The sequence below is a fragment of the Astyanax mexicanus genome, chromosome 10, assembly GCF_023375975.1.
Source record: "Astyanax mexicanus isolate ESR-SI-001 chromosome 10, AstMex3_surface, whole genome shotgun sequence".
NCBI lineage: Eukaryota > Metazoa > Chordata > Actinopteri > Characiformes > Acestrorhamphidae > Astyanax > Astyanax mexicanus.
In genome coordinates this window covers 33,280,988-33,295,797 of record NC_064417.1, presented here as the reverse complement: position 1 = coordinate 33,295,797, position 14,810 = coordinate 33,280,988, and the positions used below count along the sequence as shown (strand labels likewise).

Genomic DNA, 14,810 nt, shown 5'->3' with positions numbered 1-14,810 from the left:
AAATACAATAATCAGTAAGATCAGGAAGATAATAATCAGTAATAATCACAGCATTGGCTTCTAAAGGTCAGATAATCTAACCACAAGCTAACAAGCTAACCATGAGCTAACATACTTATGCTAACTGAAAGCTTCATCACGCTATGAGCTAAAACAGCAATGGCCTTATTTGTTTATAAGTTGAAGAATTATATCCAGAAAATTATAGAAAAAGAGAAAGTTCATGATTGGCTGGAGTGAAATTATATAAAAAATATATAAATCTAAATTTTAAAATTGATCAAAAAAGAAAGATGTGTGATAAAAAGTGGAAGAAAAAAACATGTAGCCTACAATCAACCATGTAGTGGTTTAATACAGTCATTTATATAACCATACATCGTAATAATCATATCATTTCTGTAGGTGCTGGTGGCATAAATCTCATTAAGTAATCAGTCTCATAAAATTACTTGCACCTTACAAATATTGTAGATTTAATTAATATTAAAACTACAATTGTTTTTATAAAGTTATTAAATAAAAAGCCACAATATCAGGATTTGAATCAATAACTAAAATTCTGATATTGCTGACTCAGATTCTGAAGGTTTTTAATTGAATTCTTTTATATGGTTATTGGCAGCAACCAGCATTCATGAAATCAACCCAGACAACTTGGTGAAAATAAATGGACATTTATTAACACACAAACTAATCTAAACACAAATATTACAAACAGCAGTCAGTATATTTACAATATGAGAGCTAAATGGTTATTTAGCTAAGGGTGTGTGTATGAGGGAGAGAGAGAGAGAGAGAGAGAGAGAGAGAGAGAGCGTGTGTGCATGCGTGCGTGTGCGATAGAGAAGGAAGGGGGGGTTTCGCGTATGCGGAGTGTGCGCACGTGTTCTCGCGGGTGCGCGCGAGAGGAGCGTGCGTGTGTGCGCGTGCGCGCGGACAAAGGATAAATGGCGCTGAGTTTAAACGTGGAGCGTGGCTCTTAAACTGTAACTGAGATCAGTTGTTCTTTGTTCAGGTCTCTGTTGAGCCAGAACAAAGAGACTGAAGCTGACTTTTAAAGCTATTGCTAGATTCTAGTTTTTAGAAGGGAGAAATACAGTAGCTGTATTTCAGTGTTAGAAAGAGTAGGTTGGTTTGCTCACAGAATTTAGTTTAGAGAACATAAACAGTTGCAGATTTCATAAATTAAATTACACTTACGTAAAATGTAAAATACAGTAAGTTAAAGATAAAATGTTCTTTATCTAAACTATGCCCAGATGTTTTAAAGTTCAGTCTTACGCAATGGATATGTTAGAAAATATCCATGTTTTCCATCCTCACTGGATTGAGGGAATTGTCAGCCTTCTTGTAGAAAGGGTTTTGACGACGTCCAGGAAACTCTTCTGGGAATGATTCGTCCTTCTGGTTTTGGGTCCAGGAAATTTGTACACAGTTAAGAGAAGGGTCGGGCCACTTTTCATGTCTTTTCCGAGCTGTGTATCTCGTGCAAGCTTGTCTTGGAGAAATAGCCGTGTGGAAACATTGATCAGACGTTTGGCTAATGTTGTTATCTTGAAGATGTAGGCCTAAAGATGTTTTCTTTGTTCTCTTGGTAGAACAAAGGAGAGGCCTTGGTCTTGATGTTCTTGTCTCTTTATTCAGATGTTTACCTGTCTATGGGCAAACTCAAAAAGGCTTTGTTCCTGCCTCAGGAGAGCTTTTGTTCCATGTGAAGCCACACCCCTATTTCTTCTTCTGGTGTTGCTTGCATTGGGCATTACTGGTGGTGCTGCCACCTACTGGCTGGCTAGGGTACCTACATTTCTGTTATGCAAAAACCTTGTACCTCCATTTTTTTTTTTTTTTACTTTTTAACAGGGTGAATTTAGCAGTTGTTATTTGGCTTGTGCAGTTGTTATCTTTGCTTATACAACCAAACATACTAATATTTACCTTTATTTGCAAAATAAAAGTTAATATTAGTATGTTTGGTTGTATAAGAAGTGTGTAAGACTGGTGGAGGAGAACATGCCAAGATGCAAAAAAGAAAAACCAGGGTTATTCCACCAAATAGTGATTTCTGAACTCTTCAAACTTTATGAATATGAACTTATTTTCTTTGCATTATTTGAGGTCTGAAAGCTCTGTGTCTTTTATGTTTTTTCAGACATTTCTTATGTTCTGCAAATAAATACTCTAAATGACAATATTTTGGGGGGAAATTTGGAAGAATTTTTAGCCATAGTTTATAGAATAATACAACATGGTTAATTTTACTCAAACATATATCTATAAATAGCAAAATCGAAGAAAATGATTCAGAAACTGAAGTGTGTCCAGAGCTGCATATATAGTTTATACATATTTTATGGCACACATATAGTCACATATAAGATTCTGTAATGTAATGTAATATTAATGTAAGCTCTGTGTGTTTCTGGTGTGTGTTTTATTAACTTGGTTTTGTCATATTAATACCACACATGAAATAAAACACTGACTCTTTAATCTAAGCATAATTCTGCAGTCAGTTTCAGCGGAGGTCCGTCACTCAGACTGATGTGAATCCTGAATTACAGCTGATATAAAACAGCCCCCCGTGGTTCTCCCGCTGCCGTCTGATCAGGGTAGCGTATGGACTCTATACGGCCTTCAGACAGACCGTCTGCTTAACCGCAGCCGCCGCACACGCCCGCGTTTGATGGCAGACGATTTGCTGATTTCAAAGTCGTTCCCACACTCCTTCAGGCCCCGCGTTCACACACCAGCCAATTTACACTTCAAACCACCGCTGCTCTCCGCACTGCACTGCCAGTGTGTGTGCGTGTGTGTGACTGTGTAAGTGTGTGTGTGTGTGTGTGAGTGTGTGTGTGCTCGCTTGGCCCAGTTAAACCCAGTGGAATGTTCCGGAGTGTGAGTTTATGCTCCAGCTTCGTCCCAAAGCTTCCTCTAAACCAGCAACATTACCAACATCAAACGCATAGAATTCCCACAATGCACCTGTACACACCTGCGGCTACAATCACACAGACCACTAACAGCGAAATTTAACCCTTAGAAGTCTGCAGCACTGATCTTATGTAATTTCTAGTGCAGTTATATAATCTATAAACTATTTTTTTTTGTTTTAATTTTTTTATTGTTACACAGTTATGTAAATAATTTTATTTATTGTTGAGTCCACATTTCTGACACTCTTCAAAATGAAAAAGAAAGAATAAGGCTGTTTTTATGGTTACTTTTTCAGAAAATTACAGCTAGGTGCAAAAATTCTGGAAATGACCTCTCAAAATATTTTAAAAGTAATTTTAAATATTTAACTTATTCAACTAAAAGGGAAAAAGATATATAAATATGTTTGTGCATATGCACATTTTAGACACATTATATATTTACTAAATTTAACAATAAAGAATATTTAATGCACAATTGCATAATAACGCACTATTGCATGTTATGTTTTTTTCCAGAAATTTGTTACATTTAGAAAACATATATATATTTATATATATATATATATATATATATATATATATATATATATATATATATATATATATATATTTTTTTTTTTTTTTTTTTTTTTTATTATTAAGTAAAATTTGGAGGCAGCCCGGATACTACTGAAACTTAAAAAGTACTTTTTGAACCTTGTGTCTGTAATGTGTTTACAGTGCCTCAAACACATGTAATGAAGAGAAATTTAATTAAAATCATTTTTTATTAATTACTCTCAAATAACTGCAATAAGTGTCATTTAACTTTATAATACGTGTCTCTGATATTTGTGTTATTACACATTAACAATGCATTTAATAACAGTGTAAATACTGGTGAATTACACATTGGTACAGCTTTATTACAATTGTAAAGATACAATATGTTGTCCATCATCCAATGATGAAATCATAATAATAATTTTTAGATTTTTTCAAAATGTGCAATCATGTAAGTACACACACCTTATTATACACAAGTCAAAATTGATGCTGACACACGTGTAATTAATATGCAACAATGTGTACTTCACCAGTAGTTACACTGTTATTACATGCTTGTTAATGTGTAACTACACAGATATTAAAGAAACTTACTATAAAATTGGACTATACGTTTGACTTCTAAGGGTTAAATTAATCAGACTATACCTCCAGGCCTTGCATTACTCCAGATTGTGACACAGCCTTATTTACACACCCCACACAGTCATAATACCACTGCGAGTATGTAAGTGTGTGTGTGTGTGTGTGTGTGTGTGTGTGTGTGTGTGTGTGTGTTTGTGTGTGTACTCACCACTGTCGTGGTCGGATTTGTTGTCCTGCTCCGTGTCCGTCAGGGTCAGGGCGGAGTTTGACTGGCTGGACATGCGAGAGTCGTGTCCGTGGGGCTTCATGCCCCGCCCCCACAACCGAATGGCGCAGTCCGGGGAGATCCCCCCGCCCATGTTCTGGAGGTGGTCAGGTCCGGCAGGCTGGACGTGGTGATGGAGTCCGGTTTCGGCGCAGAAGCTCAGACCGCGGCGAGGCGCCGGGCCGCAGATCCCGAGCTGGCGAAGGGACAGAGTCTGACCTGCAGGACGAGAAGCAAACAGGGTGGACAGTTTTAGCATGAGCACTGGTCTGCAGATTTGTATACATACACAGCAGGGGGCGCTGTGACGGTTACTAAGACCATTTTGCCTTGTTCTGAGATGACAGCAACAAGTTAGGAGGCTATAATTTATTTTTCCATTTGCTGTGTTGCTTAACTGGGACCAGGATTTGCACAAATGTCTCGTCAGTGGTTTTTTTCTGATGTGTTCAGTCTCATTCCTGTTTGCTAACTTGCAAAACAGATCATATTAGCAAGAAACTGTGTCTTATGCCATTTCCTGTCCCTATGGGCCTCATCCCACATCACTACTACCATGTTAGCACGGCCCAGCTAACTAATAGGCGGGTTTCTCAATCTTTAAGCCCTCCCACTGAATGGTTCTGTGATCACACTCAATATAAGACTTATTTAAGCTTATAAAACTGCCATGATTCTTGCAGACCCATTGTTGTCTCAAAAGAATCCTTTAACAACCTTTGTTTTAGAACCTTTGTTTTAGGGGCAAAATTAGAGTATGCTGTTTCTAGAACCATTGGAACAAGATCAAGATGTTTTCCATACCACTATATTATATTTATGGCATTTGATTGACGCTCTTACCCAGAACAACTTAAAGAGGTGGGCCAATGTAGTGTTAGAAGTCTTGAACAAGGACTCTTATTGGTGTATGTCAGTATAGTCACCTAGACAGGGAATTGAACCCCAGTCTCCCGCATCATGTAGTAGTTCACAAGCAAACTTTTGTTGGTGTATAGTGGATAGTGTAACCATATGAGGTTATGCAGAACCATCTACACACTATCTACAGGTTTTCCACCAGTGCAAAGGTTGCTTAAAATCAGGCAAATAAGCCATTTAAACTTCCAAATAGTTTTAGCTATGGCTCTATGTTGAACCATTGTCTTTAATAAAAAACCCTTAAAGAACCTTTGTTGTAAGAGTGTACACAGGGAGAATTGATTAAAAACTCTGTTTTGCATCAGTAATGGAACCCAAAACATATCTACAGGTATTCCACCAATCTAAAAGTTACACTAATTTGGCAAATTACTTTTTAAGGTTCCAGACTGCCATGATTCTCTGTAGGCCCACTGTCTTCCTTAAAGAACCTCATGAAGAACACTTGTTTTAAGTGTGCATACAGGCAAAACCAGAGTATATTGTTTATACAAACACTGAAGTAATGAGATAAAGAAAGATTTGATTCTCTCCAGCTCAACATCACCATCCAGATGAACACTGGCCCCGCCCCCTCTCAAACTCTTAGTTATACACCTGATCCAGGTTGCTGCTCGTTTACTGTTCCCCCAGTGTGCTCGTCTCGTTAACGAGCTCTCTCGGTTTCTCGCTGAGCTCCGCTGTGCCCTGGTGTTGACTCCCTGCCGGTTCTGCTCGGTTCTCCAGCCGGTCTGCCCTCCGGAATTTGGTTTCCCGCAGTTTAAACTTGCAGAGTGTTTGCTTTGTGAGTCTGTTGTTAATGAAAAGCAGCCTGTTATTAATATGGATGCCATAAAACGGGTTCTGTAAGTGGTGCTACCTTTTGTTCCCTACAACGTTGGTGCAAGTGTGAACGTAGTTCTCTGAAATACGTTATATTTTCACTAAACGTTAAAGTTGAAGAGATGTCTAACCACTTTTAAATTTTTACTTTCAATAAAAATAGAACGTAGTTTCAGCAAACAGTCATTTAGACGTTACATTGCTGGGTGGAATGTGAGAATTTCTTAAAGAGTGTTATAATGGTACAATGTATTACAGTATTAACATTAATATTAATATTGACCTTTTGTTCCGTTTTTGTTCCGGCCAAATTCTTCTTTTCAGTAGATCCCTAGATATTTCACCCTGTTCTCAAATTGTCATGAAATATCTTCAAAAGGCAGATTATATCAGCCCAACATAATTCATTTTAATCTAATATATTAGACATAAATTGGGCAATAATAGTCTCATGGCATGTTGGAAATCATTTAGCCCTAATTTCCAGGAAGAGACAAAAAACAGCAGGATTTAAAGCATCAGCATCATTTATCACACTCTGTAACAGTGTGCTCAGTTGACTTTCTTTTGACACACTATTCCTAAGCTGCTGTCCAGCTGAAAGGTATAAGCTGTACAGGACTAGAATAGTAAAGTAGGTAGTAAATAAGGACATTATTACACAACAATACTTTAAATTGGGCATTGCCACATCTCCACTTCCTGTATCTGATTTAAATTTAAAGCCCCATTTGTAATTGTCATATCTTGACACTTAAAAATCATAAAAATCAAATGCAGTGGTGGAAGTACTTGTGCAGTAGCAGGCGGACGCCACAATATATATCCAGCAGAAACAGTAACTGTACTGTTCAAAACAACCTCACATTTAAAAAGGCAGAATGTAAATATAATATTAATATTTAAAGTTTTGTGTTAATATATTTTTTAACCCGCATTCCATACAATGTATACAGTACATGCAAAAACATCATGTAATGTCATATGATTTTATACTAATAAGCGTGGTACAGAAGGTTAAAAAGTTTCAGTATGTTTATGTTCTAGGTTGTACATATGTTCTCACAAGTTTACTGGCGCAGTGTTCGCCTGGCAGCGCTGCTGTCTGCCTTTCTGTCGTCTTTTCTTTTGCATTCTTTATCATAAAAACAAAAAGACCCAGAACAGAGTTTTATTCTGCTCAAATGTAGGTCAACACCCTCCCTCCCCTCCCAAAAATAAATAAATAAATAAATAAATAACAGTGAAGAACATTCGAGTGAGTATTAGAGCTCTGCAGCTTTACAGCGTCCCATTTATTACTGCAGAAACACGAGTTCTGTACCTGAACCGGATCAACTGGACCTCAAAACTAACATCACACAGATTAAAGATTAAACACAGAACCTTTAACTCCGCCCACAAACACAGACACACACCTCATACACACAAACTACACACTTGCAGAGAAAGACAGACAGACAGGCAGACAGATGAATATGATAGAAAGATGGATGGACAAATAAATAGACAGAAAGCTATATGGATGGACAGAGAGACAGATTTATCTAGTATTGATGATGGGAGATTTGGACCGCTTTGCAAATACTTCTCCAGCCTATTCCAAAGATTCTCAATGAGGTTCAGGTCTGGAGCCCAATGAATCCTGGCATTGTCATCTTAGAATATGCCCATTACATCGGAGAAGAAAAAAATCCATTGATGGAATAACCTGGTCTATATTCAGTATATTCAGGTAGTCAGCTGACCTCATTCTTTCAGCACATACTGTTGCTGAACCTAGACCTGACCAACTGCAGTAACCCCAGATCATAGCCCTGCCCCAACAGGCTTGTATGATAGGCACTTGGCAAGATGGGCTCATCACTTCAGCCTCCTCTCTTTTTACCCTGAAGCGCCATCACTCTGGAACAGGGTAAATCTGGACTCATCAAACAACATGACCTTTTTTCCATTGTTTCAGAGATCAATCTTTATGCTCCCTAGCAAATTAAAGCGGCTTTTGCTGGTTAGCCTTATTGATAAGTGATTTTCTTAAAGCTACACATCTGTTTTACCCCAGTTTATTGAGTTCCATTTACATTGTGTGCATGTGTAAATGCTCTTACTTTCACTATTAAACATATCCCTGAGTTCTAGTGCTGTTTTTCTATGATTGATTTCACCAAATGTTTAAGTGATTCAAGAATTTTTTAGGACCACATTGGACAGTTCTTAACCTGATTTTAGTAGTTTCAGCAATCTGCTTAGATGTGTTCTCTGCTTGATGAATGCCGAAAATTGTACCATTCTGAAACAAATGAGAAGCTACTCACTGCATCAGTTAGGGTTATCTTTTCTATACATTTTTATATTTTCTGTATATTTGAATATCTGTTAGCAGCTGTGACCCGATGACATGAAGTGCAAGTACTGGACTACAGATCAGGGGCAGATCAGAGGATTTCTGTGAGCTGCTGTAAGAATACTGCTGTAGCTGATATAAGCTACGCACAGCGCTGCATCATTAAACACACACAGACTGAAATACTGAGAATACATCACTAATTAATTAAACAGATCAACCCATAGGAATCAGAACATTCTTCAACTGCATTAAACATTCCGGTTCAGAGCGAGACGGGAAGACGATCGGAATTCTGAAGACGTTTCAGCTTATTCTCCACACCCTAAAACTTTCAGCTGCCGACAATTTACCACTAAAAATACTGGAATTCTACAGCAAATATGAAAACGGGTTTTAGCTACAAGGCTAAAATTGCAAAAAAGTTAAAATGGCTTATTCAGCTTATAAACAGAAAAACAATGCTTTTTAAATATTACAAATAAATAATAATAAATAATATTAAGAAACACAATTTGAGAAAACGGCTTACTTAAAATCAAGAGTAAAAGCAAGATAAAATTTAAAAGAACAAAATTAATGTCAGTCCTGCCTGCTCTGGACTCACACAACAAAGACTCCAATTCCCAGCATGCACCCACACCGGGCATTTCTGACACTGCTGACAACATGATGCTATGTTGTTTCCACTCTCCCAGCTTCTGACTGCTCACACCCGGCCTGTTTATTATAAATACCCCTCTGATTCCATAGCTCATGGCTGAGTATTGAATCTAGTTAGCCAACTCTTCTACAATGTGTTTCCCTTGCTTTTGCCTTTGTTTACCGTTGCTGACCTAGTTTTCTTGTTGACTACTCTTTTCGACTTGCCCTTTTTTACCTGTGTTGCCTGACCACCCTCTCTGGTATGTTGTTAATTTCCACTGCCCTTTTGATTTTAAAAATATAAAGTATAATGTACTAAAATAAACTGATTAAAATTAAAAATGAAATTCCCAATCAATCCAAGTAAAACTGAAACCAGAATGTATTATTATATATAATTTACTGCTTGTCTAATCTCAATAAGGTTTAAGCAAGTTGTTACATATACTGAAGTAACCATGGTCAGCATCAAGATCAAGGGTTTGTCATCATGCGTCACATGTCAAAAACGTCTGGTGTCATGGTGTTGGGTGATCATGTTAATTTGGTCTGATGCCAGATCACCTTAGGTCCTTATTACAGGCACTTTACCAGCCAGACATTATGTTAATGAGGTCCTGCAACCAGTGGCTCTACCTTTATCTTCTGAATGCACGCTCCAGTGCACTATTCAAACAGGACAATGCTTATCCACACACTGCTTGATTGCCTTGAAGACACTAAAATATACTATTCCATGTCAAGCTGCAATGTGTGGGATGCTATTGGGCACTATTTCAGCACTCCACCCCTACCGCATAATTATCTGCAGGACCTGTGTGAGAATATTGGAGCTGCATGGGATGGATTATCACAGGACTTCATTAGGAACCTCTACAACTCTCTACATGCTGATACGTCTGGCATGTTGCAGTGTAACACATGTATTAAACATGCATTACACACTACTTCTGTATGTGTAGCTTAATAAGTATTACCAATATAGAGAGTTCCCATATTAGTCTAAATAATTTATTGTTCCTGGTAACTTTTATCTTGCTTCTGAATACCATTATAGTCCCACACAATATGTTAAAATTCATAATGCTTATGTGGTAAATTTTTTCTTAAACAGAAAAACAATGCCTTTTTTAATTATTACCCCTCCCCCCCTCACCAGCCCACGTCCCGAAAAGGCCCAAACAGGACGGCTCATTAAGGCCCGCCTCCTGTGAGAAACAGCCCGGGGACGAGGAGCGCCGTACAGCGCAATTATCCACCCGGGCCTGATTTTTAATGAAATTAATTTTGAATGAGTTGTAACTACAGCACAGGTCCCTGGAAACAACTGCCTTATCATCACCATCATGCATCAAATATTCATAAAACCGTTTCAGGAATTTTTGCGAATAATCAGCAAAAGAGTGCAGCGTGAGCTCGGGGGCGAATTCAAAACCGGGTCATCCAACACCAACCAGAATCTGCCCAGAACATCCAGCCATCATTAACACTTACATAATAATAATACTGGTAACTCAATTCATTTAACATGGTTTATTATTGATGTGAGTACTGTTAATTATGACCCTATATTTTAAGGTGTTAATAATAATAATAATAATAATAATAATAATAATAATAATAATAATAATAACAATGTGTATATAACCTTTCATACATGAATGCAGCTCAGTAACCTTCACAGAGAAAAAAGGGTGTGAGCAGTGTACCCAAAAATAAATGTATGCATATTATTAAGATATGTAAAATACATATTTATTTAAACAATATCTGTTTATATATGCATAAACATGCAAACATAATTTAGAAAAAAATAAGTAAAACATTTAAGTAAGTTAAAATAAAAAAGAATTTTAAAAGAAAAGTCAAAAGGTTGTGGATATAAAATTATAAACTAATATAAATGAAAAAAGTGGGAAAAACAATTAAATACTATCATTTTGAATTTAAAAAGCAATTGAGGTAATTTAAATCAAATAATATAAAACACAAATGCTTGCAGATATAAGGTATAATAAAAATTAAGGGGAAATGTGGTTAGTAATCAAATCAAATTTAAAAATAAATTAGCAAATTATAATAATACTGTGTGTCTTTCAGCTGCCTTTTAAAATCACCTACTGATGATGATATGTTCCATACACTCATTCATACACCCTGTTAAAGCACTTCTCAGGTAAAGCTTCCATACACACACACACACACACACACACTTTATTTGGATCTTTTTTTTTTGGTCATTTAAACCAAGTTAAAACTGCAAACAAATACATAAAATCTTACTAATGTACAGCACATGTCCTGATAAATACATATGTAACACAATATAAGACAGATTTCTCTGTCAAAAAAACTTTTAGGCCTGTTGTTTGGACATTTTTGCATTTAATTGACAAATCCTCAAAATGATCCCCTTATTATTTTGTACATCGTCAGTATAAACATTTTGCCTTTATAATTTAAAATAATGAGAAAAAGCATGCCACTAAATATGATCATTATTACGGAGATTGCATGCTAACCTAAAAGGGAAATCAAATCATTAAGCAGTGTAATTAATATCATTAGGATCTGCATATTCAAAATCTGCATAATTAAATTATTAATATAAAAAAAAAAATCAGAGCAGTTTGGTGTGAAATGCTTCATTCCAGACAGTCAGAATAAATCCTAGTTAAATTATACACTATATACACTAATCTACACATTTAAGTAAATGTAAAATTGGTAACATTCCCTTCAAGTCTTTTTGTTAGAAAATACCCCAGGCCTTTTTTCAAACAAGCTAAAAGTGGGTCACTGATGTCTATAAACTGAGACACAGTGTTGAAAATATATATATATATATATATATATATATATATATATATATATATATATATATATATATATATATATATATATAGTGGTAGGCCCTGGGGTTAGGGGCTGGGTTAGTGACCCAGAAGGAGGAAGCACACAGAGAACACAGACACGGGGAGTAAATGAAACTCAAAACATACCTTTATTCGGCTTTTAAACGCCCTCCACCACACCCACAACAAACTTAAACCATAATGCTCAGCCCAATGGGGCTCTAGAGTCTGTAGAACTATTTTTCTTTAGTTCTAAAGGTCCGTGCGGCCTCGGCTCACTCCTCCCAAGTCCAAGTCTCTCAAATGATGGCTGAGGCTGAGTATATATGCCTGTCTCAACTGGCGGCTCAATCAGCCCTCATGCGGGCCAGCTGAGACAGGCATGGCTTTGCGCTCTGGCGTGGGGCGGACCCACAACTCCCCCGCCTCCTCACGCCACAATATATATATAAGTAAACTTCAAATATATTGAAGTAATCAACTCATTAATTAATAAGTATGAAATGAAATATGAAGCACATATTAATAATGTATACATGTAGTATATACAAGTATGTACACTAGTATACGGACTAAAAACGTTATAATTTTTTATTCCCTTTAAGGTGAAAGTGTTTTCAGGCTTGGCTACTAAAACCTGAAACACAGTTATAATTAGGCCTAATTGGGACATATTTGTATTGTTTGTAAACCAAACAAAACCCTCGACTTCTCAATTAAGGTTTTTGAGCAGGAGTTTCCACTCAGGTCCTTGAGTTACTGACCCACTTTAATCTACCGCAAACAAAAAGGATTCATAAATACAAGGTAAAAATACACACACACACACACACACACACACACACACACACACACACACACACACACTAGTGTTCCAGTACAGACATCAACCGAAATAAAAATTATATATAAATATAACAGGAGTAAACAAGTACCAGCGACACATAAAACTTACTACAATAATAATTCTACTATGATGTACTATTTCTAATACATCATTCATACACACGGCAGCACCTATAAACACATTTACTAGGGGTGTATATGCATGTATATACGAGTGTACAGAGTGCATATAAATGTATATATACAAAGTGTATATATGTGTGCAAGTGTGTAAGTGTGCATATTTGTATGTACATAAGAGTGTCTATTGTAGTTTATATAAGTGTATATAATGTAAGCAAGTATACAGAGTGTATAGTGTGCATATCTGTATGTATATAACAGTGTATATAGAGTGTATATAAGCGTGTATGTAAGAGTGTATATAGAGTGTATATAAACGTGTATACAAAGTGTATATAAATGTGCATATTTGTATGTACATAAGAGTGTATTTTGTAGTTTTTATGAATTTATATAGAGTATGTAAGCATGTGCATAGAGTGTATATGTAGTATATACTGTATAAGCATGTGTATAATAGTGTATATAAAGTGTATATAACTATGTATACACAGTGTGGAGTGTAAATAAAAGCATATAATACAGCATATAATAAACATGTAAGACTATAAAGAACGTATATAAGTATCTATATAATATATTACATTTTTTTATTTATATGAATATATAGAGTATGTACGCTTGTACATAGAGTGTATGTTGTGTGTGTATATAGTGTGTATATGGAGTGTGTATAAGCATGCATACTGTGTGTATATGAGAGCACAAATAAACACAAGCCTCACATATCATTAATATATGCAGTGTTATAATGTTAATGTTTATAATGCCGCAGTCATGTTTAAAAGTTTTGGCACACATGGTCATACATAGCTCTGTTTATGATTCTGCTAAATTTAGCATTAAATTACACAGCAGATCAGGGTCACTCCAGTTATCAATATAAAACACGGAGAACGGCTCAATCTTCCAGCGTGTAACTCTAAGATTAACACAAAACACACAAAAACAAAACCGCTCCCAAATTACACCTAAAAACGAGGACCACCAACTGCCTGATTGTACACAATATCGGCCCAAGAGCTGAAGCCCAGGCTGATGAAGGTTAGATGAAGGTTCTGTTCGGGTTTTGATCTACCAAACCAAACATTATTAATTTAAAACTTAAATAGAATATTAATTTAAAGAACAAAAACAGTCCTTTAGAGGGTGATTGTTTATATATAAAATTTACTGATATATCCTATTCTATTGTATAGGAGTGTTTATTAAGGTTGTATATAGATTAATATCTCCTATTCTAGTGTATAGGAGTGTTTATCGAAGGTGTTTATGGAATAATATTTCCTATTCTATTATAAAGGTGTGTTTATTAAGGGTGTTTACATGCTAATATTATTGTGTTTATTGAGGTGTTTAAGGACCAATATCTCCTATTCCAGTGTATAGGAGTGTTTATGAAGGGTGTACAAATCTTCTATTCTAGTGTATAGGAAAGTTTATTAAGTGTTTATAGACTAATATCTCCTATTCTAGTGTATAGGAGTATTTATTAATGGTGTTTATGGACTAATGTCTACTATTTTAGTGTATAGGAGTATTTATTAATGGTGTTTTTGGACTAATGTCTACTATTTTAGTGTATAGGAGTGTTTATTAATGGTGTTTATGGACTAATGTCTACTATTCTAGTGTATAGGAGTGTTTATTGAGAATTTAAGAACTCTTATATCTCTTATACGGACAAAGCTGATGTTTGTGTTTAATTTAATGTTGAGCACATGCTGCCCATTTTTGTATTTGCTTTAAATTAGAATGTTATTTTAAGGATCTCAACCTTGTGTAAGAATGCACACGGAAATGTACAGCATACAATTTAGTATAATGTTATTAGAAATATACATTTTTAAAATAAATGATTATGCTGTTTTTGCCTTTTTTGCCTGTCTAACAATTGCAATAAATGTCTAAAAAATAAA

General features: G+C 35.8%; 1 protein-coding gene across 2 annotated transcripts in view; it reads right to left on the bottom strand.

The window, feature by feature from the left end:
- The window catches only part of si:dkey-237h12.3 (teneurin-3), a 269,612-nt gene that overhangs the window by 203,822 nt on the left and 50,980 nt on the right, over positions 1-14,810 (bottom strand). For both annotated transcript variants that reach the window (XM_022684019.2, XM_022684021.2), the window contains exon 3: positions 4,279-4,554. In XM_022684019.2, the coding sequence (XP_022539740.2) occupies positions 4,279-4,554 (276 nt within the window). The remainder of the gene's footprint in view (positions 1-4,278; positions 4,555-14,810) is intronic.